The following is a 27,139-nucleotide window of genomic DNA, read 5'->3' as shown; positions in this document are numbered from 1 at the left end:
TACAGTACCACTGCTGGTCGTATACAGTACCACTGCTGGTCGTATACAGAACCACTGCTGGTCGTATACAGTACCACTGCTGGTCGTATACAGTACCACTGCTGGCCGTATACAGTACCACTGCTGGTCGTATACAGTACCACTGCTGGTCGTATACAGTACCACTGCTGGTCGTATACAGTACCACTGCTGGCCGTATACAGAACCACTGCTGGTCGTATACAGTACCACTGCTGGTCGTATACAGTACCACTGCTGGCCGTATACAGTACCACTGCTGGTCGTATACAGTACCACTGCTGGTCGTATACAGTACCACTGCTGGCCGTATACAGTACCACTGCTGGTCGTATACAGTACCACTGCTGGTCGTATACAGTACCACTGCTGGTCGTATACAGTACCACTGCTGGCCGTATACAGTACCACTGCTGGTCGTACCACTGCTGGTACAGTACCACTGCTGGCCGTATACAGCACCACTGCTGGTCGTATACAGTACCACTGCTGGTCGTATACAGTACCACTGCTGGCCGTATACAGTACCACTGCTGGTCGTATACAGTACCACTGCTGGTCGTATACAGTACCACTGCTGGCCGTATACAGTACCACTGCTGGTCGTATACAGTACCACTGCTGGTCGTATACAGTACCACTGCTGGTCGTATACAGAACCACTGCTGGTCGTATACAGTACCACTGCTGGTCGTATACAGTACCACTGCTGGCCGTATACAGTACCACTGCTGGTCGTATACAGTACAGCACCTGCTGGTCGTATACAGTACCACTGCTGGTCGTATACAGAACCACTGCTGGCCGTATACAGAACCACTGCTGGTCGTATACAGTACCACTGCTGGCCGTATACAGAACCACTGCTGGTCGTATACAGTACCACTGCTGGTCGTATACAGTACCACTGCTGGTCGTATACAGAACCACTGCTGGTCGTATACAGTACCACTGCTGGTCGTATAGGGTACCACTGCTGGTCGTATACAGTACCACTGCTGGTCGTATACAGTACCACTGCTGGTCGTATACAGAACCACTGCTGGCCGTATACAGAACCACTGCTGGTCGTATACAGTACCACTGCTGGCCGTATACAGAACCACTGCTGGTCGTATACAGTACCACTGCTGGTCGTATACAGAACCACTGCTGGTCGTAATACAGTACCACTGCTGGTCGTATACAGAACCACTGCTGGTCGTATACAGTACCACTGCTGGTCGTATACAGTACCACTGCTGGTCGTATACAGTACCACTGCTGGTCGTATACAGAACCACTGCTGGCCGTATACAGAACCACTGCTGGTCGTATACAGTACCACTGCTGGCCGTATACAGAACCACTGCTGGTCGTATACAGTACCACTGCTGGTCGTATACAGAACCACTGCTGGTCGTATACAGTACCACTGCTGGTCGTATACAGTACCACTGCTGGCCGTATACAGAACCACTGCTGGTCGTATACAGAACCACTGCTGGTCGTATACAGAACCACTGCTGGCCGTATACAGTACCACTGCTGGTCGTATACAGAACCACTGCTGGCCGTATACAGCACCACTGCTGGTCGTATACAGTACCACTGCTGGTCGTATACAGTACCACTGCTGGCCGTATACAGTACCACTGCTGGTCGTATACAGTACCACTGCTGGTCGTATACAGTACCACTGCTGGCCGTATACAGAACCACTGCTGGCCGTATACAGAACCACTGCTGGTCGTATACAGTACCACTGCTGGTCGTATACAGAACCACTGCTGGTCGTATACAGTACCACTGCTGGTCGTATAGGGTACCACTGCTGGTCGTATACAGTACCACTGCTGGTCGTATACAGTACCACTGCTGGTCGTATACAGAACCACTGCTGGCCGTATACAGAACCACTGCTGGTCGTATACAGTACCACTGCTGGCCGTATACAGAACCACTGCTGGTCGTATACAGTACCACTGCTGGTCGTATACAGAACCACTGCTGGTCGTATACAGTACCACTGCTGGTCGTATACAGAACCACTGCTGGTCGTATACAGTACCACTGCTGGTCGTATAGGGTACCACTGCTGGTCGTATACAGTACCACTGCTGGTCGTATACAGTACCACTGCTGGTCGTATACAGAACCACTGCTGGCCGTATACAGAACCACTGCTGGTCGTATACAGTACCACTGCTGGCCGTATACAGAACCACTGCTGGTCGTATACAGTACCACTGCTGGTCGTATACAGTACCACTACTGGTCGTATACAGTACCACTGCTGGTCGTATACAGTACCACTGCTGGTCGTATACAGAACCACTGCTGGTCGTATACAGTACCACTGCTGGTCGTATACAGAACCACTGCTGGTCGTATACAGAACCACTGCTGGCCGTATACAGAACCACTGATGCTCGTATACAGTACCACTGATGCTCGTATACAGTACCACTGCTGGTCGTATACAGTACCACTGATGCTCGTATACAGTACCACTGCTGGTCGTATACAGAACCACTGCTGGTCGTATACAGAACCACTGCTGGTCGTATACAGAACCACTGCTGGTCGTATACAGTACCACTGCTGGCCGTATACAGAACCACTGATGCTCGTATACAGTACCACTGATGCTCGTATACAGTACCACTGCTGGTCGTATACAGAACCACTGCTGGTCGTATACAGAACCACTGCTGGTCGTATACAGAACCACTGCTGGTCGTATACAGTACCACTGCTGGTCATATACAGTACCACTGCTGGCCGTATACAGTACCACTGCTGGTCGTATACAGTACCACTGCTGGTCATATACAGTACCACTGCTGGCCGTATACAGTACCACTGCTGGTCGTATACAGAACCACTGCTGGTCGTATACAGTACCACTGCTGGTCATATACAGAACCACTGCTGGCCGTATACAGTACCACTGCTGATCTTATACAGTACCACTGCTGGTCATATACAGTACCACTGCTGGTCGTATACAGAACCACTGCTGGTCGTATACAGAACCACTGCTGGTCGTATACAGTACCACTGCTGGTCGTATACAGAACCACTGCTGGTCGTATACAGTACCACTGCTGGTTGTATACAGTATCACTGCTGGCCGTATACAGTACCACTGCTGGTCGTATACAGTACCACTGCTGGTCGTATACAGTACCACTGCTGGTCGTATACAGTACCACTGCTGGTCGTATACAGAACCACTGCTGGCCGTATACAGAACCACTGCTGGCCGTATACAGTACCACTGCTGGTCGTATACAGTACCACTGTGTTACCGCTGGTAGCTCAGCTGGCATAACTACTGTAGAATCCACCCTGCTGCAAGGTCATACATAACATCACTGTCCAGGTGTCTCCCAGCCAGGACACCCACACACGCATGCATGCACACACACATACACACACACACACACACACACGCAAACACACACACTCACACACACGTGCACACACACACACGCACACACCATTAGCTGCAACTCTCTGCTAGCGTGGGTAGAGTTATGTGTCGTTCATCGCTCCCCACCTGGTGGGTGTTAAAGGCTGCCATGGTATTATGGGATGTGGCAACTGGTCTCCAGGAGAAATATTCTGTTTATTTACTGGTGCATCTGTTAGGTTGCCATGGTGCCGGGTGGAGGCTGGGATGACACAGATGGTCCAGCCTGCGGCTCTCTCTACGAAACGTTAAGGCTGTGTGTTAACGTTATCCCAGGCATCCACCAGCCCAGAAAACTGTCTGTCAGCTACTCCAGCAGCCAGAGAGAAAGATAGAAAGGACAGGAGGGAGGGAGGACAGTAGGGAGGACAGGAGGACAGAAGGGAGAACAGGAGGGAGGGAGGACAGGAGGGAGGACAGGAGGGAGAACAGGAGGGAGGGAGGACAGGAGGGAGGGAGGACTGGAGGGAGGACATGAGGGAGGACAGGAGGGAGGACAGGAAGGAGGGAGGACAGGAGAACAGGAGGGAGGACAGAAGGAGGACAGGAGGGAGGATAGGAGGAAGGATAGGAGGGAGGGAGGCCAGGAGGGAGGACAGGAGAGAGAGGGGGAGGACAGGAGAGGGAGGACAGGAGAGGGAGGACAGGAGGGAGGGAGGGATAACAGGAGGGAGGGATGACAGGAGGGAGGACAGGAGGACAGGAGGGAGGACAGAGGACAGGAGGGAGGACAGAGGACAGGAGGGAAGGAGGACAGGAGGGAGGACAGGAGGGAGGACAGGAGGGAGGATAGTAGGGAGGACAGGAGGGAGGACAGGAGGGAGGATAGTAGGGAGGACAGGAGGGAGGACAGGAGAGAGAGAGGGAGGACAGGAGGGAGGACAGGAGGGAGGATAGGAGGGAGGACAGGAGGGAGGACAGGAGGGAGGATAGTAGGGAGGACAGGAGGGAGGACAGGAGAGAGAGAGGGAGGACAGGAGGGAGGATAGGAGGGAGGACAGGAGGGAGGACAGGAGGGAGGATAGTAGGGAGAACAGGAGGGAGGACAGGAGAGAGAGAGGGAGGACAGGAGGGAGGGAGAGATGACAGGAGGGAGGGAGAGGGAGGACAGGAGGGAGGGAGAGGGAGGACAGGAGGGAGGGATGACAAGGGAGGGAGAGGGAGGACAGGAGAGAGGGATGACAGGAGGGAGGGAGAGGGAGGACAGGAGGGAGAGATGACAGGAGGGAGGGAGAGGGAGGACAGGAGGGAGGGAGGGAGGGATGACAGGAGGGAGGGAGAGATGACAGGAAGGAGGGAGAGGGAGGACAGGAGGGAGGGATGACAGGAGGGAGGGAGAGGGAGGACAGGATGGAGGGAGGGATGACAGGAGGGAGGGATGACAGGAGGGAGGGAGAGGGAGGACAGGAGGGAGGGAGAGGTAGGGAGGACAGTAGGGAGGGATGACAGGAGGGAGGGATGACAGGAGGGAGGGAGAGGGAGGACAGGAGGGAGGGAGAGATGACAAGAGGGAGGGAGAGAGAGAGAGGACAGGAGGGAGGGAGGGATGACAGGAGGGAGGGAGAGGGAGGACAGGAGGGAGGGAGGGATGACAGGAGGGAGGGAGAGGGAGAACAGGATGGAGGGAGGGATGACAGGAGGGAGGGAGAGGTAGGGAGGACAGGAGGGAGGACAGGATGGAGGGAGGGATGACAGGAGGGAGGGATGACAGGAGGGAGGGAGAGGGAGGACAGGAGGGAGGGAGAGGTAGGGAGGACAGTAAGGAGGGATGACAGGAGGGAGGGATGACAGGAGGGAGGGAGAGGGAGGACAGGAGGGAGGGAGAGATGACAAGAGGGAGGGAGAGGGAGGACAGGATGGAGGGAGGGATGACAGGAGGGAGGGATGACAGGAGGGAGGGAGAGGGAGGACAGGAGGGAGGGATGACAGGAGGGAGGGAGAGGGAGGACAGGATGGAGGGAGGGATGACAGGAGGGAGGGATGACAGGAGGGAGGGAGAGGGAGGACAGGAGGGAGGGAGAGGTAGGGAGGACAGTAGGGAGGGATGACAGGAGGGAGGGATGACAGGAGGGAGGGAGAGGGAGGACAGGAGGGAGGGAGAGATGACAAGAGGGAGGGAGAGGGAGGACAGGAGGGAGGGAGGGATGACAGGAGGGAGGGAGAGGGAGGACAGAAGGGAGGGAAGGAGAGAGGGGGGGAGAAAGGGAGGGAAGAAGAGAGGGATGGAGGGAGGACAGGACGTAGCTCATTGACCAGATGAGGATTAGCTGAGTGTCCTGGAGAGCAGTGGTCCTATAAAGCGTAGCAGCGTGCTTGAAAGTGAAGGGTGTGTGAGAGAGAGTGTGTGTGGCAGCATGGCACAGGGCCCGACAATTAAATGTCTTAATTTAACAGCTTCTTCAAACAGAGGCCAAGATTACTTCAGCTGAAAACTCCACCCTAGATTACTATAGTAGTACACACTCCACCCTACATTACTATAGTAGTACACACTCCACCCTACATTACTATAGTAGTACACACTCCACCCTAGAATACTATAGTAATACACACTACACCCTAGAATACCACAGTAGTGCACAATCCACCCTAGATTACTATAGTAGTACACACTCCACCCTACATTACTATAGTAGTACACACTCCGCCCACCCTAGAATACCACAGTAGTGCACACTCCACCCTACATTACTATAGTAGTACACACTCCGCCCACCCTAGAATACCACAGTAGTGCACACTCCACCCTAGATTACTATAGTAGTACACACTCCACCCTACATTACTATAGTAGTACACACTCCGCCCACCCTAGAATACCACAGTAGTGCACACTCCACCCTACATTACTATAGTAGTACACACTCCGCCCACCCTAGAATACCACAGTAGTGCACACTCCACCCTAGATTACTATAGTAGTACACACTCCACCCTACATTACTATAGTAGTACACACTCCGCCCACCCTAGAATACCAAAGTAGTGCACACTCCACCCTAGATTACTATAGTAGTACACACTCCACCCTACATTACTATAGTAGTACACACTCCGCCCACCCTAGAATACCACAGTAGTACACACTTCACCCTAGAATACCACAGTAGTACACACTCCACCCTAGATTACTACAGTAATACACACTCCACCCTAGAATACTATAGTAATACACACTACACCCTAAAATACCACAGTAGTGCACATTCCACCCTAGAATACCACAGTAGTACACACTCCACCCTACATTACTATAGTAGTGCACACTCCACCCTACATTACTACAGTAATACACACTCCACCCTAGAATACTATAGTAATACACACTACACCCTAGAATACCACAGTAGTGCACATTCCACCCTAGAATACCACAGTAGTACACACTCCAGCCTACATTACTATAGTAGTACACACTCCGCCCACCCTAGAATACCACAGTAGTACACACTCCACTCTACATTACTATAGTAGTGCACACTCCACCCTAGAATACCACAGTAGTACACACTCCACCATAGATTACTATAGTAGTACACACTCCGCCCACCCTAGAATACCACAGTAGTACACACTCCACCCTGGATTACTATAGTAGTGCACACTCCACCCTACATTACTATAGTAGTACACACTCCACCCTAGATTACCAACAGGGTCATACTGCATTTATTTGAACTTTTATTTGAACCAGGGTCTGTAGTGACGCCTCTAACACTGAAATGCAGTGCCTTAGACCGCTGTAATACAGCCTGGAATGGAACCAGGGTCTGTAGTGACGCCTTTAACACTGAGATGCAGTGCCTGTCGTAGATAATTGTTACAGAAATATAATACTGTCTATAGAAATATAATACTCTCAGAAGAAACTGTTGAATTCAATGTAGACTTTAATGCAAGTTATTAAAGCCGTGCTGGTCCGCGGGAAAGACGCCGCTTCTCAACACTGGCCTTACTTTTATACATACATAGTACTGGGGTACATCACATATGTAAATAGAGCTACTCCCCCTTAGTATCTGCTTTTGGTCACAACGATGGCAGAACTCTTTCCATGTTCTAAAAATAATGTATGTACTGCATGCCTATGTTTTACGTGTTAGTCATCAGTTATCCTGCCTACATCTTTATTCCTGTACCCCGCTGACCACAGCACGTTCAGCTGTCATGAATGCACGTATGGGCTTGGTTAATGTATTCCTACAAAAATAGAGTATGGTCTGGGTGTCATATGGCCTGGATATCATCTTCTCTTAATGTGCATGTGCTTGCTACTTCAGCCTAGCAGCCAAACCTATCTACATGCAATGCTGAGCTCACTTCAATGGTCTGCTCCAACATGCCTTAGACCGCTGTGATACAGCCTGGAATGGAACCAGGGTCTGTAGTGACACCTCTAACACTGAAATGCAGTGCCTTAGACAGCTGTGATACAGCCTGGAATGGAACCAGGGTCTGTAGTGATGCCTCTAACACTGAAATTCAGTGCCTTAGACCGCTGCGATACAGCCTGGAATGGAACCAGGGTCTGTAGTGACGCCTCTAACACTGAAATGCAGTGCCTTAGACCGCTGTGATACAGCCTGGAATGGAACCAGGGTCTGTAGTGACACCTCTAACACTGTGATGCAGTGCCTTAGACCGCTGCGATACAGCCTGGAATGGAACCAGGGTCTGTAGTGACGCCTCTAACACTGAGATGCAGTGCCTTAGACCGCTGCGATACAGCCTGGAATGGAACCAGGATCTGTAGTGACGCATCTAACACTGAGATGCAGTGCCTTCGACCGCTGCGCCACTCAGGAGCGTAGTGTACACCACCATATTTTACACATTCTACTACAGACTACAGTCTATGGTGTCTTTGGCTGCGTTTACAAAGGCAGACCAATTCTGATCTTCTAATCAATTGTGTGGCAAAAGAGCTGACTTGATTGGTCAAAACACCAATTAGTGACTAAAAAGGTCAGAGTTGTGCTGCCTGTGTAAACACAGTCTGTCTTTATCTGGCAATAAAAGTATGTTTTCTCATGTTAATACATTGTTATTTCTAAAAGGAGCCCCTAAGGCCCAGTCCTTCACATAACACCTGACCTACAGGGTCAATCAAATCAAAAGTTATTCAAGAGTGAATTACCTATTCATAGAATGAGGGAATATTATTCTGTCTTTCATTTGGGAGTAAAGAGAAGCAATAATATCTCTAGTTGGAGGAGGTGATGATGAGATGGAGGACTAGATGTATTCCGTCCATCCTTCCCTCCTCCTCCCGCCATCCGTCTGGAGGTATTAAAAGCCCATCTATTTCCCAGGTCTGTTGTCTGATGCATCACTGGGATGTATATGCTCCTGGTCATATGTTTGGAGTGCTGGGTAATTGATTGTCCTGGGGCGTTCTCTCCTAGTGTTCACCTCGCCATGAATATCCCTCTCTTCCTTAATCCCCCCCCCCACATACCCGACCCATGGGATGCACCGACCAACGCGCCCCCTCCCCTCCCCCTCTCTTCTCTGGGAGCCTGTGATATATGACCATTCCCCTGCACACACACATACAAACTGATACCATGCCCCTCCACACACACATACAAACTGATACTATGCCCCTCCACACACACATACAAACTGATACCATGCCCCTCCACACACACATACAAACTGATACCTTGCCCCTCCACACACACATACAAACTGATACCATGCCCCTCCACACACACATACAAACTGATACTATGCCCCTCCACACACACATACAAACTGATACCATGCCCCTCCACACACACATACAAACTGATACCTTGCCCCTCCACACACACATACAAACTGATACCATGCCCCTCCACACACACATACAAACTGATACCATGCCCCAGTGGAGATAGTGTGTGGTCAGACACCAGAGAAACACAGCTGATGCTATGCCAGGCAGCTTTCTAAACTCTCTATGTCAGAGACCAGAGAAACACAGCTGATGCTATGCCAGGCAGCTTTCTAAACTCTCTATGTCAGAGACCAGAGAAACACAGCTGATGCTATGCCAGGCAGCTTTCTAAACTCTCTATGTCAGAGACCAGAGAAACACAGCTGATGTTATGCCAGCCAGCTTTCTGAACTCTCTATGTCGGAGACCAGAGAAACACAGCTGATGCTATGTCAGACACCAGAGAAACACAGCTGATGTTATGCCAGCCAGCTTTCTGAACTCTCTATGTCAGAGACCAGAGAAACACAGCTGATCTTATGCCAGGCAGCTTTCTGAACTCTCTATGTCAGAGACCAGAGAAACACAGCTGATGTTATGCCAGGCAGCTTTCTGAACTCTATATGTCAGACACCAGAGAAACACAGCTGATGCTATGTCAGGCAGCTTTCTGAACTCTCTATGTCAGACACCAGAGAAACACAGCTGATGTTATGCCAGCCAGCTTTCTGAACTCTCTATGTCAGAGACCAGAGAAACACAGCTGATGTTATGCCAGGCAGCTTTCTGAACTCTATGTCAGACACCAGAGAAACACAGCTGATGTTATGCCAGCCAGCTTTCTGAACTCTCTATGTCAGAGACCAGAGAAACACAGCTGATGCTATGTCAGACACCAGAGAAACACAGCTGATGTTATGTCAGGCAGCTTTCTGAACTCTCTATGTCAGACCCCAGAGAAACACAGCTGATGTTATGTCAGGCAGCTTTCTGAACTCTCTATGTCAGAGACCAGAGAAACACAGCTGATGTTATGCCAGGCAGCTTTCTGAACTCTCTATGTCAGAGACCAGAGAAACACAGCTGATGCTATGTCAGACACCAGAGAAACACAGCTGATGTTATGCCAGCCAGCTTTCTGAACTCTCTATGTCAGAGACCAGAGAAACACAGGTGATGCTATGTCAGACACCAGAGAAACACAGCTGATGTTATGCCAGCCAGCTTTCTGAACTCTCTATGTCAGAGACAAGAGAAACACAGCTGATGTTATGTCAGGCAGCTTTCTGAACTCTCTATGTCAGAGACCAGAGAAACACAGCTGATGCTATGTCAGACACCAGAGAAACACAGCTGATGTTATGCCAGCCAGCTTTCTGAACTCTCTACGTCAGAGACCAGAGAAACACAGCTGATCTTATGCCAGGCAGCTTTCTGAACTCTCTATGTCAGAGACCAGAGAAACACAGCTGATGTTATGCCAGGCAGCTTTCTGAACTCTCTATGTCAGACACCAGAGAAACACAGCTGATGTTATGCCAGCCAGCTTTCTGAACTCTCTATGTCAGAGACCAGAGAAACACAGCTGATGCTATGTCAGGCAGCTTTCTGAACTCTCTATGTCAGAGACCAGAGAAACACAGCTGATGCTATGTCAGACACCAGAGAAACACAGCTGATGTTATGCCAGCCAGCTTTCTGAACTCTCTACGTCAGAGACCAGAGAAACACAGGTGATGCTATGTCAGACACCAGAGAAACACAGCTGATGTTATGCCAGCCAGCTTTCTGAACTCTATGTCAGAGACCAGAGAAACACAGCTGATGTTATGCCAGGCAGCTTTCTGAACTCTCTATGTCAGAGACCAGAGAAACACAGCTGATGTTATGCCAGGCAGCTTTCTGAACTCTATGTTAGACACCAGAGAAACACAGCTGATGTTATGCCAGCCAGCTTTCTGAACTCTCTATGTCAGAGACCAGAGAAACACAGCTGATGCTATGTCAGGCAGCTTTCTGAACTCTCTATGTCAGAGACCAGAGAAACACAGCTGATGCTATGTCAGACACCAGAGAAACACAGCTGATGTTATGTCAGGCAGCTTTCTGAACTCTCTATGTCAGAGACCAGAGAAACACAGCTGATGTTATGCCAGGCAGCTTTCTGAACTCTCTATGTCAGAGACCAGAGAAACCAGCTGAGAAGACACCAGAAACACAGCTGATGTTATGCCAGCCAGCTTTCTGAACTCTCTATGTCAGAGACCAGAGAAACACAGGTGATGATGTCAGACACCAGAGAAACACAGCTGATGCCAGCCAGCTTTCTGAACTCTCTATGTCAGAGACAAGAGAAACACAGCTGATGTTATGTCAGGCAGCTTTCTGAACTCTCTATGTCAGAGACCAGAGAAACACAGCTGATGCTATGTCAGACACCAGAGAAACACAGCTGATGTTATGCCAGCCAGCTTTCTGAACTCTCTATGTCAGAGACCAGAGAAACACAGCTGATCTTATGATGAACTCTCTATGTCAGAGACCAGAGAAACACAGCTGATGTTATGCCAGGCAGCTTTCTGAACTCTCTATGTCAGAGACCAGAGAAACACAGCTGATGTTATGCCAGCCAGCTTTCTGAACTCTCTATGTCAGAGACCAGAGAAACACAGCTGATGCTATGTCAGGCAGCTTTCTGAACTCTCTATGTCAGAGACCAGAGAAACACAGCTGATGTTAGACACCAGCCAGCTTTGCCAGCCAGCTTTCTGAACTCTCTACGTCAGAGACCAGAGAAACACAGGTGATGCTATGTCAGACACCAGAGAAACACAGCTGATGTTATGCCAGCCAGCTTTCTGAACTCTCTATGTCAGAGACCAGAGAAACACAGCTGATGTTATGCCAGGCAGCTTTCTGAACTCTCTATGTCAGAGACCAGAGAAACACAGCTGATGTTATGCCAGGCAGCTTTCTGAACTCTATGTCAGACACCAGAGAAACACAGCTGATGTTATGCCAGCCAGCTTTCTGAACTCTCTATGTCAGAGACCAGAGAAACACAGCTGATGCTATGTCAGGCAGCTTTCTGAACTCTCTATGTCAGAGACCAGAGAAACACAGCTGATGCTATGTCAGACACCAGAGAAACACAGCTGATGTTATGCCAGCCAGCTTTCTGAACTCTCTATGTCAGACACCAGAGAAACACAGCTGATGTTATGTCAGGCAGCTTTCTGAACTCTCTATGTCAGACACCAGAGAAACACAGCTGATGTTATGTCAGGCAGCTTTCTGAACTCTCTATGTCAGAGACCAGAGAAACACAGCTGATGTTATGCCAGGCAGCTTTCTGAACTCTCTATGTCAGAGACCAGAGAAACACAGCTGATGCTATGTCAGACACCAGAGAAACACAGCTGATGTTATGCCAGCCAGCTTTCTGAACTCTCTATGTCAGAGACCAGAGAAACACAGGTGAGCTCAGACACCAGAAAAACACAGCTGATGTTATGCCAGGCAGCTTTCTGAACTCTCTATGTCAGAGACCAGAGAAACACAGCTGATGTTATGTCAGGCAGCTTTCTGAACTCTCTATGTCAGAGACCAGAGAAACACAGCTGATGCTATGTCAGACACCAGAGAAACACAGCTGATGTTATGCCAGCCAGCTTTCTGAACTCTATGTCAGAGACCAGAGAAACACAGGTGATGCTGTCAGTTATGAAACACAGCTGATGTTATGCCAGCCAGCTTTCTGAACTCTCTATGTCAGAGACCAGAGAAACACAGCTGATGTTATGCCAGGCAGCTTTCTGAACTCTCTATGTCAGAGACCAGAGAAACACAGCTGATGTTATGCCAGGCAGCTTTCTGAACTCTATGTCAGACACCAGAGAAACACAGCTGATGTTATGCCAGCCAGCTTTCTGAACTCTCTATGTCAGAGACCAGAGAAACACAGCTGATGCTATGTCAGGCAGCTTTCTGAACTCTCTATGTCAGAGACCAGAGAAACACAGCTGATGCTATGTCAGACACCAGAGAAACACAGCTGATGTTATGCCAGCCAGCTTTCTGAACTCTCTATGTCAGACACCAGAGAAACACAGCTGATGTTATGTCAGGCAGCTTTCTGAACTCTCTATGTCAGACACCAGAGAAACACAGCTGATGTTATGTCAGGCAGCTTTCTGAACTCTCTATGTCAGAGACCAGAGAAACACAGCTGATGTTATGCCAGGCAGCTTTCTGAACTCTCTATGTCAGAGACCAGAGAAACACAGCTGATGCTATGTCAGACACCAGAGAAACACAGCTGATGTTATGCCAGCCAGCTTTCTGAACTCTCTATGTCAGAGACCAGAGAAACACAGCTGATGTTATGCCAGGCAGCTTTCTGAACTCTCTATGTCAGACACCAGAGAAACACAGCTGATGTTATGTCAGGCAGCTTTCTGAACTCTCTATGTCAGAGACCAGAGAAACACAGCTGATGTTATGCCAGGCAGCTTTCTGAACTCTATGTCAGAGACCAGAGAAACACAGCTGATGTTATGCCAGCCAGCTTTCTGAACTCTCTATGTCAGAGACCAGAGAAACACAGCTGATGCTATGTCAGACACCAGAGAAACACAGCTGATGTTATGCCAGCCAGCTTTCTGAACTCTCTATGTCAGACACCAGAGAAACACAGCTGATGTTATGCCAGGCAGCTTTCTGAACTCTCTATGTCAGACACCAGAGAAACACAGCTGATGTTATGCCATGCAGCTTTCTGAACTCTCTATGTCAGAGACCAGAGAAACACAGCTGATGTTATGCCAGGCAGCATACTGAACTCTATGTCACACACCAGAGAAACACAGCTGATGTTATGCCAGCCAGCTTTCTGAACTCTCTATGTCAGAGACCAGAGAAACACAGCTGATGCTATGTCAGACACCAGAGAAACACAGCTGATGTTATGCCAGCCAGCTTTCTGAACTCTCTATGTCAGAGACCAGAGAAACACAGCTGATGCTATGTCAGGCAGCTTTCTGAACTCTCTATGTCAGAGACCAGAGAAACACAGCTGATGCTATGTCAGACACCAGAGAAACACAGCTGATGTTATGCCAGCCAGCTTTCTGAACTCTCTATGTCAGAGACCAGAGAAACACAGCTGATGCTATGTCAGGCAGCTTTCTGAACTCTCTATGTCAGAGACCAGAGAAACACAGCTGATGCTATGTCAGACACCAGAGAAACACAGCTGATGTTATGCCAGCCAGCTTTCCGAACTCTCTATGTCAGAGACCAGAGAAACACAGCTGATGCTATGTCAGGCAGCTTTCTGAACTCTCTATGTCAGAGACCAGAGAAACACAGCTGATGCTATGTCAGGCAGCTTTCTGAACTCTCTATGTCAGACACCAGAGAAACACAGCTGATGTTATGCCAGCCAGCTTTCTGAACTCTCTATGTCAGAGACCAGAGAAACACAGCTGATGTTATGCCAGGCAGCTTTCTGAACTCTATGTCAGACACCAGAGAAACACAGCTGATGTTATGCCAGCCAGCTTTCTGAACTCTCTATGTCAGAGACCAGAGAAACACAGCTGATGCTATGTCAGGCAGCTTTCTGAACTCTCTATGTCAGAGACCAGAGAAACACAGCTGATGCTATGTCAGACACCAGAGAAACACAGCTGATGTTATGCCAGCCAGCTTTCTGAACTCTCTATGTCAGACACCAGAGAAACACCGCTGATGTTATGTCAGGCAGCTTTCTGAACTCTCTATGTCAGACACCAGAGAAACACAGCTGATGTTATGTCAGGCAGCTTTCTGAACTCTCTATGTCAGAGACCAGAGAAACACAGCTGATGTTATGCCAGGCAGCTTTCTGAACTCTCTATGTCAGAGACCAGAGAAACACAGCTGATGCTATGTCAGACACCAGAGAAACACAGCTGATGTTATGCCAGCCAGCTTTCTGAACTCTCTATGTCAGAGACCAGAGAAACACAGCTGATGTTATGCCAGGCAGCTTTCTGAACTCTCTATGTCAGACACCAGAGAAACACAGCTGATGTTATGTCAGGCAGCTTTCTGAACTCTCTATGTCAGAGACCAGAGAAACACAGCTGATGTTATGCCAGGCAGCTTTCTGAACTCTATGTCAGACACCAGAGAAACACAGCTGATGTTATGCCAGCCAGCTTTCTGAACTCTCTATGTCAGAGACCAGAGAAACACAGCTGATGCTATGTCAGACACCAGAGAAACACAGCTGATGTTATGCCAGCCAGCTTTCTGACTCTCTATGTCAGACACCAGAGAAACACAGCTGATGTTATGCCAGGCAGCTTTCTGAACTCTCTATGTCAGACACCAGAGAAACACAGCTGATGTTATGCCAGGCAGCTTTCTGAACTCTCTATGTCAGAGACCAGAGAAACACAGCTGATGTTATGCCAGGCAGCATACTGAACTCTATGTCACACACCAGAGAAACACAGCTGATGTTATGCCAGCCAGCTTTCTGAACTCTCTATGTCAGAGACCAGAGAAACACAGCTGATGCTATGTCAGACACCAGAGAAACACAGCTGATGTTATGCCAGCCAGCTTTCTGAACTCTCTATGTCAGAGACCAGAGAAACACAGCTGATGCTATGTCAGGCAGCTTTCTGAACTCTCTATGTCAGAGACCAGAGAAACACAGCTGATGCTATGTCAGACACCAGAGAAACACAGCTGATGTTATGCCAGCCAGCTTTCTGAACTCTCTATGTCAGAGACCAGAGAAACACAGCTGATGCTATGTCAGGCAGCTTTCTGAACTCTCTATGTCAGAGACCAGACAGCTGATGCTATGTCAGACACCAGAGAAACACAGCTGATGTTATGCCAGCCAGCTTTCTGAACTCTCTATGTCAGAGACCAGAGAAACACAGCTGATGCTATGTCAGGCAGCTTTCTGAACTCTCTATGTCAGAGACCAGAGAAGCACAGCTGATCTCTATGTCAGACACCAGAGAAACACAGCTGATGTTATGCCAGCCAGCTTTCTGAACTCTCTATGTCAGAGACCAGAGAAACACAGCTGATGTTATGCCAGCCAGCTTTCTGAACTCTCTATGTCAGACACCAGAGAAACACAGCTGATGTTATGTCAGGCAGCTTTCTGAACTCTCTATGTCAGAGACCAGAGAAACACAGCTGATGCTATGTCAGGCAGCTTTCTGAACTCTCTATGTCAGAGACCAGAGAAACACAGCTGATGCTATGTCAGGCAGCTTTCTGAACTCTCTATGTCAGAGACCAGAGAAACACAGCTGATGCTATGTCAGACACCAGAGAAACACAGCTGATGTTATGCCAGCCAGCTTTCTGAACTCTCTATGTCAGAGACCAGAGAAACACAGCTGATGCTATGTCAGGCAGCTTTCTGAACTCTCTATGTCAGAGACCAGAGAAACACAGCTGATGCTATGTCAGACACCAGAGAAACACAGCTGATGTTATGCCAGCCAGCTTTCTGAACTCTCTACGTCAGAGACCAGAGAAACACAGGTGATGCTATGTCAGACACCAGAGAAACACAGCTGATGTTATGCCAGCCAGCTTTCTGAACTCTCTATGTCAGAGACCAGAGAAACACAGCTGATGTTATGCCAGGCAGCTTTCTGAACTCTCTATGTCAGAGACCAGAGAAACACAGCTGATGTTATGCCAGGCAGCTTTCTGAACTCTATGTTAGACACCAGAGAAACACAGCTGATGTTATGCCAGCCAGCTTTCTGAACTCTATGTCAGAGACCAGAGAAACACAGCTGATGCTATGTCAGGCAGCTTTCTGAACTCTATGTCAGAGACCAGAGAAACACAGCTGATGCTATGTCAGACACCAGAGAAACACAGCTGATGTTATGCCAGCCAGCTTTCTGAACTCTCTATGTCAGACACCAGAGAAACACAGCTGATGTTATGTCAGGCAGCTTTCTGAACTCTCTATGTCAGACACCAGAGAAACACAGCTGATGTTATGTCAGGCAGCTTTCTGAACTCTCTATGTCAGAGACCAGAGAAACACAGCTGATGTTATGCCAGGCAGCTTTCTGAACTCTCTATGTCAGAGACCAGAGAAACACAGCTGATGCTATGTCAGACACCAGAGAAACACAGCTGATGTTATGCCAGCCAGCTTTCTGAACTCTCTATGTCAGAGACCAGAGAAACACAGGTGATGCTATGTCAGACACCAGAGAAACACAGCTGATGTTATGCCAGGCAGCTTTCTGAACTCTCTATGTCAGAGACCAGAGAAACACAGCTGATGTTATGTCAGGCAGCTTTCTGAACTCTCTATGTCAGAGACCAGAGAAACACAGCTGATGCTATGTCAGACACCAGAGAAACACAGCTGATGTTATGCCAGCCAGCTTTCTGAACTCTCTACGTCAGAGACCAGAGAAACACAGGTGATGCTATGTCAGACACCAGAGAAACACAGCTGATGTTATGCCAGCCAGCTTTCTGAACTCTCTATGTCAGAGACCAGAGAAACACAGCTGATGTTATGCCAGGCAGCTTTCTGAACTCTCTATGTCAGAGACCAGAGAAACACAGCTGATGTTATGCCAGGCAGCTTTCTGAACTCTATGTCAGACACCAGAGAAACACAGCTGATGTTATGCCAGCCAGCTTTCTGAACTCTCTATGTCAGAGACCAGAGAAACACAGCTGATGCTATGTCAGGCAGCTTTCTGAACTCTCTATGTCAGAGACCAGAGAAACACAGCTGATGCTATGTCAGACACCAGAGAAACACAGCTGATGTTATGCCAGCCAGCTTTCTGAACTCTCTATGTCAGACACCAGAGAAACACCGCTGATGTTATGTCAGGCAGCTTTCTGAACTCTCTATGTCAGACACCAGAGAAACACAGCTGATGTTATGTCAGGCAGCTTTCTGAACTCTCTATGTCAGAGACCAGAGAAACACAGCTGATGTTATGCCAGGCAGCTTTCTGAACTCTCTATGTCAGAGACCAGAGAAACACAGCTGATGCTATGTCAGACACCAGAGAAACACAGCTGATGTTATGCCAGCCAGCTTTCTGAACTCTCTATGTCAGACACCAGAGAAACACAGCTGATGTTATGTCAGGCAGCTTTCTGAACTCTCTATGTCAGAGACCAGAGAAACACAGCTGATGTTATGCCAGGCAGCTTTCTGAACTCTCTATGTCAGAGACCAGAGAAACACAGCTGATGCTATGTCAGACACCAGAGAAACACAGCTGATGTTATGCCAGCCAGCTTTCTGAACTCTCTATGTCAGAGACCAGAGAAACACAGGTGATGCTATGTCAGACACCAGAGAAACACAGCTGATGTTATGCCAGGCAGCTTTCTGAACTCTATGTCAGAGACCAGAGAAACACAGCTGATGTTATGTCAGGCAGCTTTCTGAACTCTCTATGTCAGAGACCAGAGAAACACAGCTGATGCTATGTCAGACACCAGAGAAACACAGCTGATGTTATGCCAGCCAGCTTTCTGAACTCTCGTCAGAGACCAGAGAAACACAGGTGATGCTATGTCAGACACCAGAGAAACACAGCTGATGTTATGCCAGCCAGCTTTCTGCACTCTCTATGTCAGAGACCAGAGAAACACAGCTGATGTTATGCCAGGCAGCTTTCTGAACTCTCTATGTCAGAGACCAGAGAAACACAGCTGATGTTATGCCAGGCAGCTTTCTGAACTCTATGTCAGACACCAGAGAAACACAGCTGATGTTATGCCAGCCAGCTTTCTGAACTCTCTATGTCAGAGACCAGAGAAACACAGCTGATGCTATGTCAGGCAGCTTTCTGAACTCTCTATGTCAGAGACCAGAGAAACACAGCTGATGCTATGTCAGACACCAGAGAAACACAGCTGATGTTATGCCAGCCAGCTTTCTGAACTCTCTATGTCAGACACCAGAGAAACACCGCTGATGTTATGTCAGGCAGCTTTCTGAACTCTCTATGTCAGACACCAGAGAAACACAGCTGATGTTATGTCAGGCAGCTTTCTGAACTCTCTATGTCAGAGACCAGAGAAACACAGCTGATGTTATGCCAGGCAGCTTTCTGAACTCTCTATGTCAGAGACCAGAGAAACACAGCTGATGCTATGTCAGACACCAGAGAAACACAGCTGATGTTATGCCAGCCAGCTTTCTGAACTCTCTATGTCAGAGACCAGAGAAACACAGCTGATGTTATGCCAGGCAGCTTTCTGAACTCTCTATGTCAGACACCAGAGAAACACAGCTGATGTTATGTCAGGCAGCTTTCTGAACTCTCTATGTCAGAGACCAGAGAAACACAGCTGATGTTATGCCAGGCAGCTTTCTGAACTCTATGTCAGACACCAGAGAAACACAGCTGATGTTATGCCAGCCAGCTTTCTGAACTCTCTATGTCAGAGACCAGAGAAACACAGCTGATGCTATGTCAGACACCAGAGAAACACAGCTGATGTTATGCCAGCCAGCTTTCTGAACTCTCTATGTCAGACACCAGAGAAACACAGCTGATGTTATGCCAGGCAGCTTTCTGAACTCTCTATGTCAGACACCAGAGAAACACAGCTGATGTTATGCCATGCAGCTTTCTGAACTCTCTATGTCAGAGACCAGAGAAACACAGCTGATGCTATGTCAGGCAGCTTTCTGAACTCTCTATGTCAGAGACCAGAGAAACACAGCTGATGCTATGTCAGACACCAGAGAAACACAGCTGATGTTATGCCAGCCAGCTTTCCGAACTCTCTATGTCAGAGACCAGAGAAACACAGCTGATGCTATGTCAGGCAGCTTTCTGAACTCTCTATGTCAGAGACAAGAGAAACACAGCTGATGCTATGTCAGGCAGCTTTCTGAACTCTCTATGTCAGAGACCAGAGAAACACAGCTGATGTTATGTCAGGCAGCTTTCTGAATTCTCTATGTCAGAGACCAGAGAAACGCAGCTGATGCTATGTCAGGCAGCTGTCTGAACTCTCTATGTCAGAGACCAGAGAAACACAGCTGATGCTATGTCAGACACCAGAGAAACACAGCTGATGTTATGCCAGCCAGCTTTCTGAACTCTCTATGTCAGAGACCAGAGAAACACAGCTGATGCTATGTCAGGCAGCTTTCTGAACTCTCTATGTCAGAGACCAGAGAAACACAGCTGATGCTATGTCAGACACCAGAGAAACACAGCTGATGTTATGCCAGCCAGCTTTCTGAACTCTCTATGTCAGAGACCAGAGAAACACAGCTGATGTTATGCCAGCCAGCTTTCTGAACTCTCTATGTCAGAGACCAGAGAAACACAGCTGATGCTATGTCAGGCAGCTTTCTGAACTCTCTATGTCAGAGACCAGAGAAACACAGCTGATGCTATGTCAGACACCAGAGAAACACAGCTGATGTTATGCCAGCCAGCTTTCCGAACTCTCTATGTCAGAGACCAGAGAAACACAGCTGATGCTATGTCAGGCAGCTTTCTGAACTCTCTATGTCAGAGACCAGAGAAACACAGCTGATGCTATGTCAGGCAGCTTTCTGAACTCTCTATGTCAGACACCAGAGAAACACAGCTGATGTTATGCCAGCCAGCTTTCTGAACTCTCTATGTCAGAGACCAGAGAAACACAGCTGATGTTATGCCAGCCAGCTTTCTGAACTCTCTATGTCAGACACCAGAGAAACACAGCTGATGTTATGTCAGGCAGCTTTCTGAACTCTCTATGTCAGAGACCAGAGAAACACAGCTGATGTTATGTCAGGCAGCTTTCTGAACTCTCTATGTCAGAGACCAGAGAAACGCAGCTGATGCTATGTCAGGCAGCTTTCTGAACTCTCTATGTCAGAGACCAGAGAAACACAGCTGATGCTATGTCAGACACCAGAGAAACACAGCTGATGTTATGCCAGCCAGCTTTCTGAACTCTCTATGTCAGAGACCAGAGAAACACAGCTGATGCTATGTCAGGCAGCTTTCTGAACTCTCTATGTCAGAGACCAGAGAAACACAGCTGATGCTATGTCAGACACCAGAGAAACACAGCTGATGTTATGCCAGCCAGCTTTCTGAACTCTATGTCAGAGACCAGAGAAACACAGCTGATGCTATGTCAGGCAGCTTTCTGAACTCTCTATGTCAGAGACCAGAGAAACACAGCTGATGCTATGTCAGACACCAGAGAAACACAGCTGATGTTATGCCAGCCAGCTTTCTGAACTCTCTATGTCAGAGACCAGAGAAACACAGCTGATGTTATGCCAGCCAGCTTTCTGAACTCTCTATGTCAGAGACCAGAGAAACACAGCTGATGCTATGTCAGAGACCAGAGAAACACAGCTGATGTTATGTCAGGCAGCTTTCTGAATTCTCTATGTCAGAGACCAGAGAAACGCAGCTGATGCTATGTCAGGCAGCTTTCTGAACTCTCTATGTCAGAGACCAGAGAAACACAGCTGATGCTATGTCAGACACCAGAGAAACACAGCTGATGTTATGCCAGCCAGCTTTCTGAACTCTCTATGTCAGAGACCAGAGAAACACAGCTGATGCTATGTCAGGCAGCTTTCTGAACTCTCTATGTCAGAGACCAGAGAAACACAGCTGATGCTATGTCAGACACCAGAGAAACACAGCTGATGTTATGCCAGCCAGCTTTCTGAACTCTCTATGTCAGAGACCAGAGAAACACAGCTGATGTTATGCCAGCCAGCTTTCTGAACTCTCTATGTCAGAGACCAGAGAAACACAGCTGATGCTATGTCAGAGACCAGAGAAACACAGCTGATGTTATGCCAGCCAGCTTTCCGAACTCTCTATGTCAGAGACCAGAGAAACACAGCTGATGCTATGTCAGGCAGCTTTCTGAACTCTCTATGTCAGACACCAGAGAAACACAGCTGATGTTATGCCAGCCAGCTTTCTGAACTCTCTATGTCAGAGACCAGAGAAACACAGCTGATGTTATGCCAGGCAGCTTTCTGAACTCTCTATGTCAGAGACCAGAGCAGGTGAAATGTGACTGTAGGGGTCAGTGACCTGAAATGACTTCTCCAGATCATACTCTCTAACATCACTAACTGTCCCCACGCAGACACACGCACGCACACATACACCCGCACACAAAATACAAGCCCACACACACTCCTTTGTGCCTGAACTCTGAACATGGGGCTGGTTACCCTTACTTAAAAAACACATGATATCACATATGGAAAATCGCATGATTTCACATGAAAATTCACGTGAAATTATGTGAAAACACGTGTTTTTAGAAAACTTCACATGTGTATTTTCATGGTTTACATGTTGTCACACGTTATCACATTAACGTCACATAAGATCCCCGTGCTTTTGTGGTTTTCATTTGTTTAGTTTTTTCTGTAAGTGTATCTGCGAGGCAGAAGATGAAGCATGGGCCTCCTGAGCCTGGTTCCCTCTGTCTGAGGAGGGAATTTCCTCTAAAATACCATTGGAAATATCAACAGAAGCAGTACCGTGAAATCAAGTGCTACGAACCCACAGTACCTATAGCTCCCTCTTCAATAACACACCAGTAAACACTACATTAACATCGCGGCACACTTTATAGGATGGACAGGGTACCTGCTGGGGTTAGCTAGCAGCTACAGGAGTGGAGTAAGCTAAGGTACACAACCTCATCACAGCAACACATGGAGGAGGGGAATGGTTCCTGTGCTCAGTGGGGGAGACATACAGAATGAAATAGAACACTATATACATTATACACTATCTCTATGGGGAAGCCAGACCAGGTGTACAAGAGAATAGAGGCAGCACCTTCTCTGTGAGTCTATGGGGGAGAAAGAGGAGAGAAATGGCTTCTTCCCCTCAGTGCTAATGGAGCGTGAAGTGGACTGGCACCGTAACTGCAGATGCAATCAAGAAGCGGCAATAACCTGTGAAATGCAAACTGTTCCCGTCGCTGACAATGGAATGGGGCCACATGATCGCTAAGACACACACACACACACACACACACACACACACACACACACACACACACACACACACACACACACACACACACACACACACACACACACACACACACACACACACACACACACACACACACACACCCCTTCAATGGCTGAACATACTCGGTTCTTTAGTGGGTTGGGTGATGATGCATGCCACTCACATCAAGTCGTTGATTTCAAGGACAGTGGTTTTACCATTTTTGGGCAAAAGAGTACTTGTTCCCTTCACAGCATGATTGACCAGTGGTTATCATGTTACTGTTACCTTTTCCATGTGCAACACCTGCAACCGTTCTCATGTCAAACTGTAATACTTTGATCAGTTAATAAGAAAGGAGACAGTGTACTATGTGTGGAGGTGTCTTCTAATCAGGTCGTCAAGGATACCCTTCTCAATGGGATGGAATTGCAATATGTATATCGCAAATTACAATTTAAATGTCACCTTTCAGAATGAATGAATCTTTGTAATTGTATTGGATTCAAGGGTAAATCTGATGTGTTTCAAAGGGCCTTAAAATGTGTAGGAAGTAAACGGATCGTGTTTGAGAATTTAACCACCAAAGAAATCTCTTTATCATTCACCTGCACTAGTTCCTCTCATCCATCCATCTTTCTCCTGGGAGAGAGTCCCACCAGCCAGTTCTGTACTTCAGACACATAGAGACAGTATAGGATCAACCCTCTTGAAGGGTACAGTGTGTGGATGCTGGGGGAATTTCTGTCAGAAATCAAGGTAAGATGGAGGAATCAAACAAGTACTACTTTAATTTCAACAGACTTGGGAAAAGTTCTGCTCTTGCTGGTGTGCTAATCACCTGATACAGCATGTTGGATATAAACCTGCTGAGCCTAGCAACAACACACCCACATACGCACGCACGCACGCACACACAGACGCACACACAAGCACGCACGCACGCACACACACACACACACACACACACACACAGACGCACACACCATATCATTAAAAGTGAGAAATGCAATCCACTTAAAAAGTTAAAAGTGCAAGAGCAGAGAGCTGAAGGATTTAAATCCACTAGAGGATGAATAGGATGGTGTGTGTGTCTGTGTGTGTTTAAATCCACTAGAGGATGAATAGGATGGTGTGTGTGTTTGTGTGTGTTTAAATCCACTAGGGGATGAATAGGATGGTGTGTGTGTCTGTGTGTGTTTAAATCCACTAGAGGATGAATAGGATGGTGTGTGTGTTTAAATCCACTAGAGGATGAATAGGATGGTGTGTGTGTTTGTGTGTGTTTAAATCCACTAGAGGATGAATAGGATGGTGTGTGTGTTTAAATCCACTAGGGGATGAATAGGATGGTGTGTGTGTCTGTGTGTGTTTAAATCCACTAGAGGATGAATAGGATGGTGTGTGTGTTTAAATCCACTAGAGGATGAATAGGATGGTGTGTGTGTTTGTGTGTGTTTAAATCCACTAGAGGATGAATGGGATGGTGTGTGTGTTTAAATCCACTAGGGGATGAATAGGATGGTGTGTGTGTTTGTGTGTGTTTAAATCCACTTGGGAATGAATAGGATGGTGTGTGTGTCTGTGTGTGTTTAAATCCACTAGGGGATGAATGGGATGGTGTGTGTGTTTGTGTGTGTTTAAATCCACTAGGGGATGAATGGGATGGTGTGTGTGTCTGTGTGCGTTTAAATCCACTAGGGGATGAATAGGATGGTGTGTGTGTTTGTGTGTGTTTAAATCCACTTGGGAATGAATAGGATGGTGTGTGTGTTTGTGTGTGTTTAAATCCACTAGGGGATGAATAGGATGGTGTGTGTGTTTGTGTGTGTGTGTTTAAATCCACTAGGGGATGAATGGGATGGTGTGTGTGTTTGTGTGTGTTTAAATCCACTAGGGGATGAATAGGATGGTGTGTGTGTGTGTGTGTGTGTGTGTGTGTGTGTGTGTGTGTGTGTGTGTGTGTGTGTGTGTGTGTGTGTGTGTGTGTTTAAATCCACTAGAGGATGAATAGGATGGTGTGTGTGTCTGTGTGTGTTTAAATCCACTAGAGGATGAATAGGATGGTGTGTGTGTCTGTGTGTGTTTAAATCCACTAGAGGATGAATAGGATGGTGTGTGTGTGTGTGTGTGTTTAAATCCACTAGGGGATGAATAGGATGGTGTGTGTGTCTGTGTGTGTTTAAATCCACTAGAGGATGAATAGGATGGTGTGTGTGTCTGTGTGTGTTTACATCAACTAGAGGATGAATAGGATGGTGTGTCTGTGTGTGTGTTTAAATCCACTAAGGGATGAAAGGGTGGTGTGTGTGTGTGTGTGTGTGTGTGTGTGTGTGTGTGTGTGTGTGTGTGTGTGTGTGTGTGTGTGTGTGTGTGTGTGTGTGTGTGTGTGTGTGTGTGTGTGTGTGTGTGTGTGTGTGTGTGTGTGTGTGTGTGTGTGTGTGTGTGTGTGTGTGTGTGTGTGTGTGTGTGTGTGTGTGTGTGTGTGTGTGTGTTTAAATCCACTAGGGATGAATAGGATGGTGTGTGTCTGTGTTTGTTTAAATCCACTAGGGGATGAATAGGTTGGTGTGTGTGTCTGTGTGTGTTTAAATCCACTAGAGGATGAACAGGATGGTGTGTGTGTCTGTGTGTGTTTAAATCCACTATAGGATGAATAGGATGGTGTGTGTGTTTAAATCCACTAGGGGATGAATAGGATGGTGTGTGTGTCTGTGTGTGTTTAAATCCACTAGGGGATGAACAGGATGGTGTGTGTATTTAAATCCACTAGGGGATGAACAGGATGGTGTGTGTATTTAAATCCACTAGGGGATGAACAGGATGGTGTGTGTGTCCCTCTTATTCCAGGAAACTTACATAGCGGTGTGGTTTGGTATTCATTTTTGGGATTAGAGATGTGGGATTTAGACAAACTAATTAACACTTTGGACATTCCCATAGAAAAGCATTTCTGGAGCCGGCAGTACTAACAACGGTGTGTGTGTGTGTGTGCATGTGTGTGTGAGATTGAGACTCACACTCTTTGGACATGCCCACGCCAAAGCACTTCTGGAGCCGGCAGTACTGACAGCGGTTCCTGGTCACCTTGTTGATGTTGCAGTTCTTGTCCCGGTGACACGTGTAGACCATGTTCTTCTGGATGGATCTACGGAAAAAACCCTGAGGGGGGGGGGGAGAGAAAGAGAGAAAGAGAGAGAGTGTGGAGAGAGAGAGAGAGAGAGTGGAAGAGAGAGAGAGAGCGAGAGAGAGAGAGAGAGAGAAAGAAGAGAGAGAGCGAGAGAGAGAGAGAGAGAGGGAGAGAGAGAGAGAGAGAGAGAGAGAGAGAGAGAGAGAGAGAGAGAGAGAGAGAGAGAGAGAGAGAGAGAGAGAGAGAGAGAGAGAGAGAGAGAGAAATAAAGGCATCAGTCTTTCTGGTAAAACATGAGTCATGACTACATTTCTCACACCGGATAAAAGGTCAAATAAATAAATATAAATAAATAAATAAACACCCCAGTGGCAGTTGGTGCCGTTTAAGACGATTTTTGTTCATGAGCATGTCCTTATTTCTATTACAGCATATTGGATGACTGTGATTCATATTCCATTCACCAGCTCAATCAATGTAACATCGATAGATTTAGGCTACGACATGATACTCTAATTTTCCCTGTGCCCATCATGAAGTTGATACAACCTAGCCTATGAATGAAAGTTTACAACGTAGGTGCACACAGGTCGAGACATATTTGAGATGACAGACAGTGACATTCAATACTGTCTTGCACACTCTTGCCTGAATCTAGCTGATATAGGGTGTAATCATTAGTCCAACAGTTGCAAACGAGAGTTTCTATTGGACAAATTCAGGTATGTTTATCCTTATTTTGTTCCGTTTGCTTCCGTTTAAGAAACGTTTTTCAACAGAATCGGCTGAATGAATAC

The 27,139-nt window shown here is 47.6% G+C and overlaps 1 protein-coding gene across 2 annotated transcripts in view; it reads right to left on the bottom strand.

The window, feature by feature from the left end:
- LOC118373178 (retinoic acid receptor beta-like) overlaps positions 1 to 27,139 on the bottom strand; it is a 328,372-nt gene that overhangs the window by 83,214 nt on the left and 218,019 nt on the right. For both annotated transcript variants that reach the window (XM_052472230.1, XM_052472231.1), the window contains one exon: positions 26,233 to 26,374. In XM_052472230.1, coding sequence (XP_052328190.1) covers positions 26,233 to 26,374 — 142 coding nt within the window. The remainder of the gene's footprint in view (positions 1 to 26,232; positions 26,375 to 27,139) is intronic.

The sequence above is a fragment of the Oncorhynchus keta genome, chromosome 20, assembly GCF_023373465.1.
Source record: "Oncorhynchus keta strain PuntledgeMale-10-30-2019 chromosome 20, Oket_V2, whole genome shotgun sequence".
NCBI classification, from domain to species: domain Eukaryota; kingdom Metazoa; phylum Chordata; class Actinopteri; order Salmoniformes; family Salmonidae; genus Oncorhynchus; species Oncorhynchus keta.
This window is presented reverse-complemented; position numbering and strand designations above follow the sequence as displayed.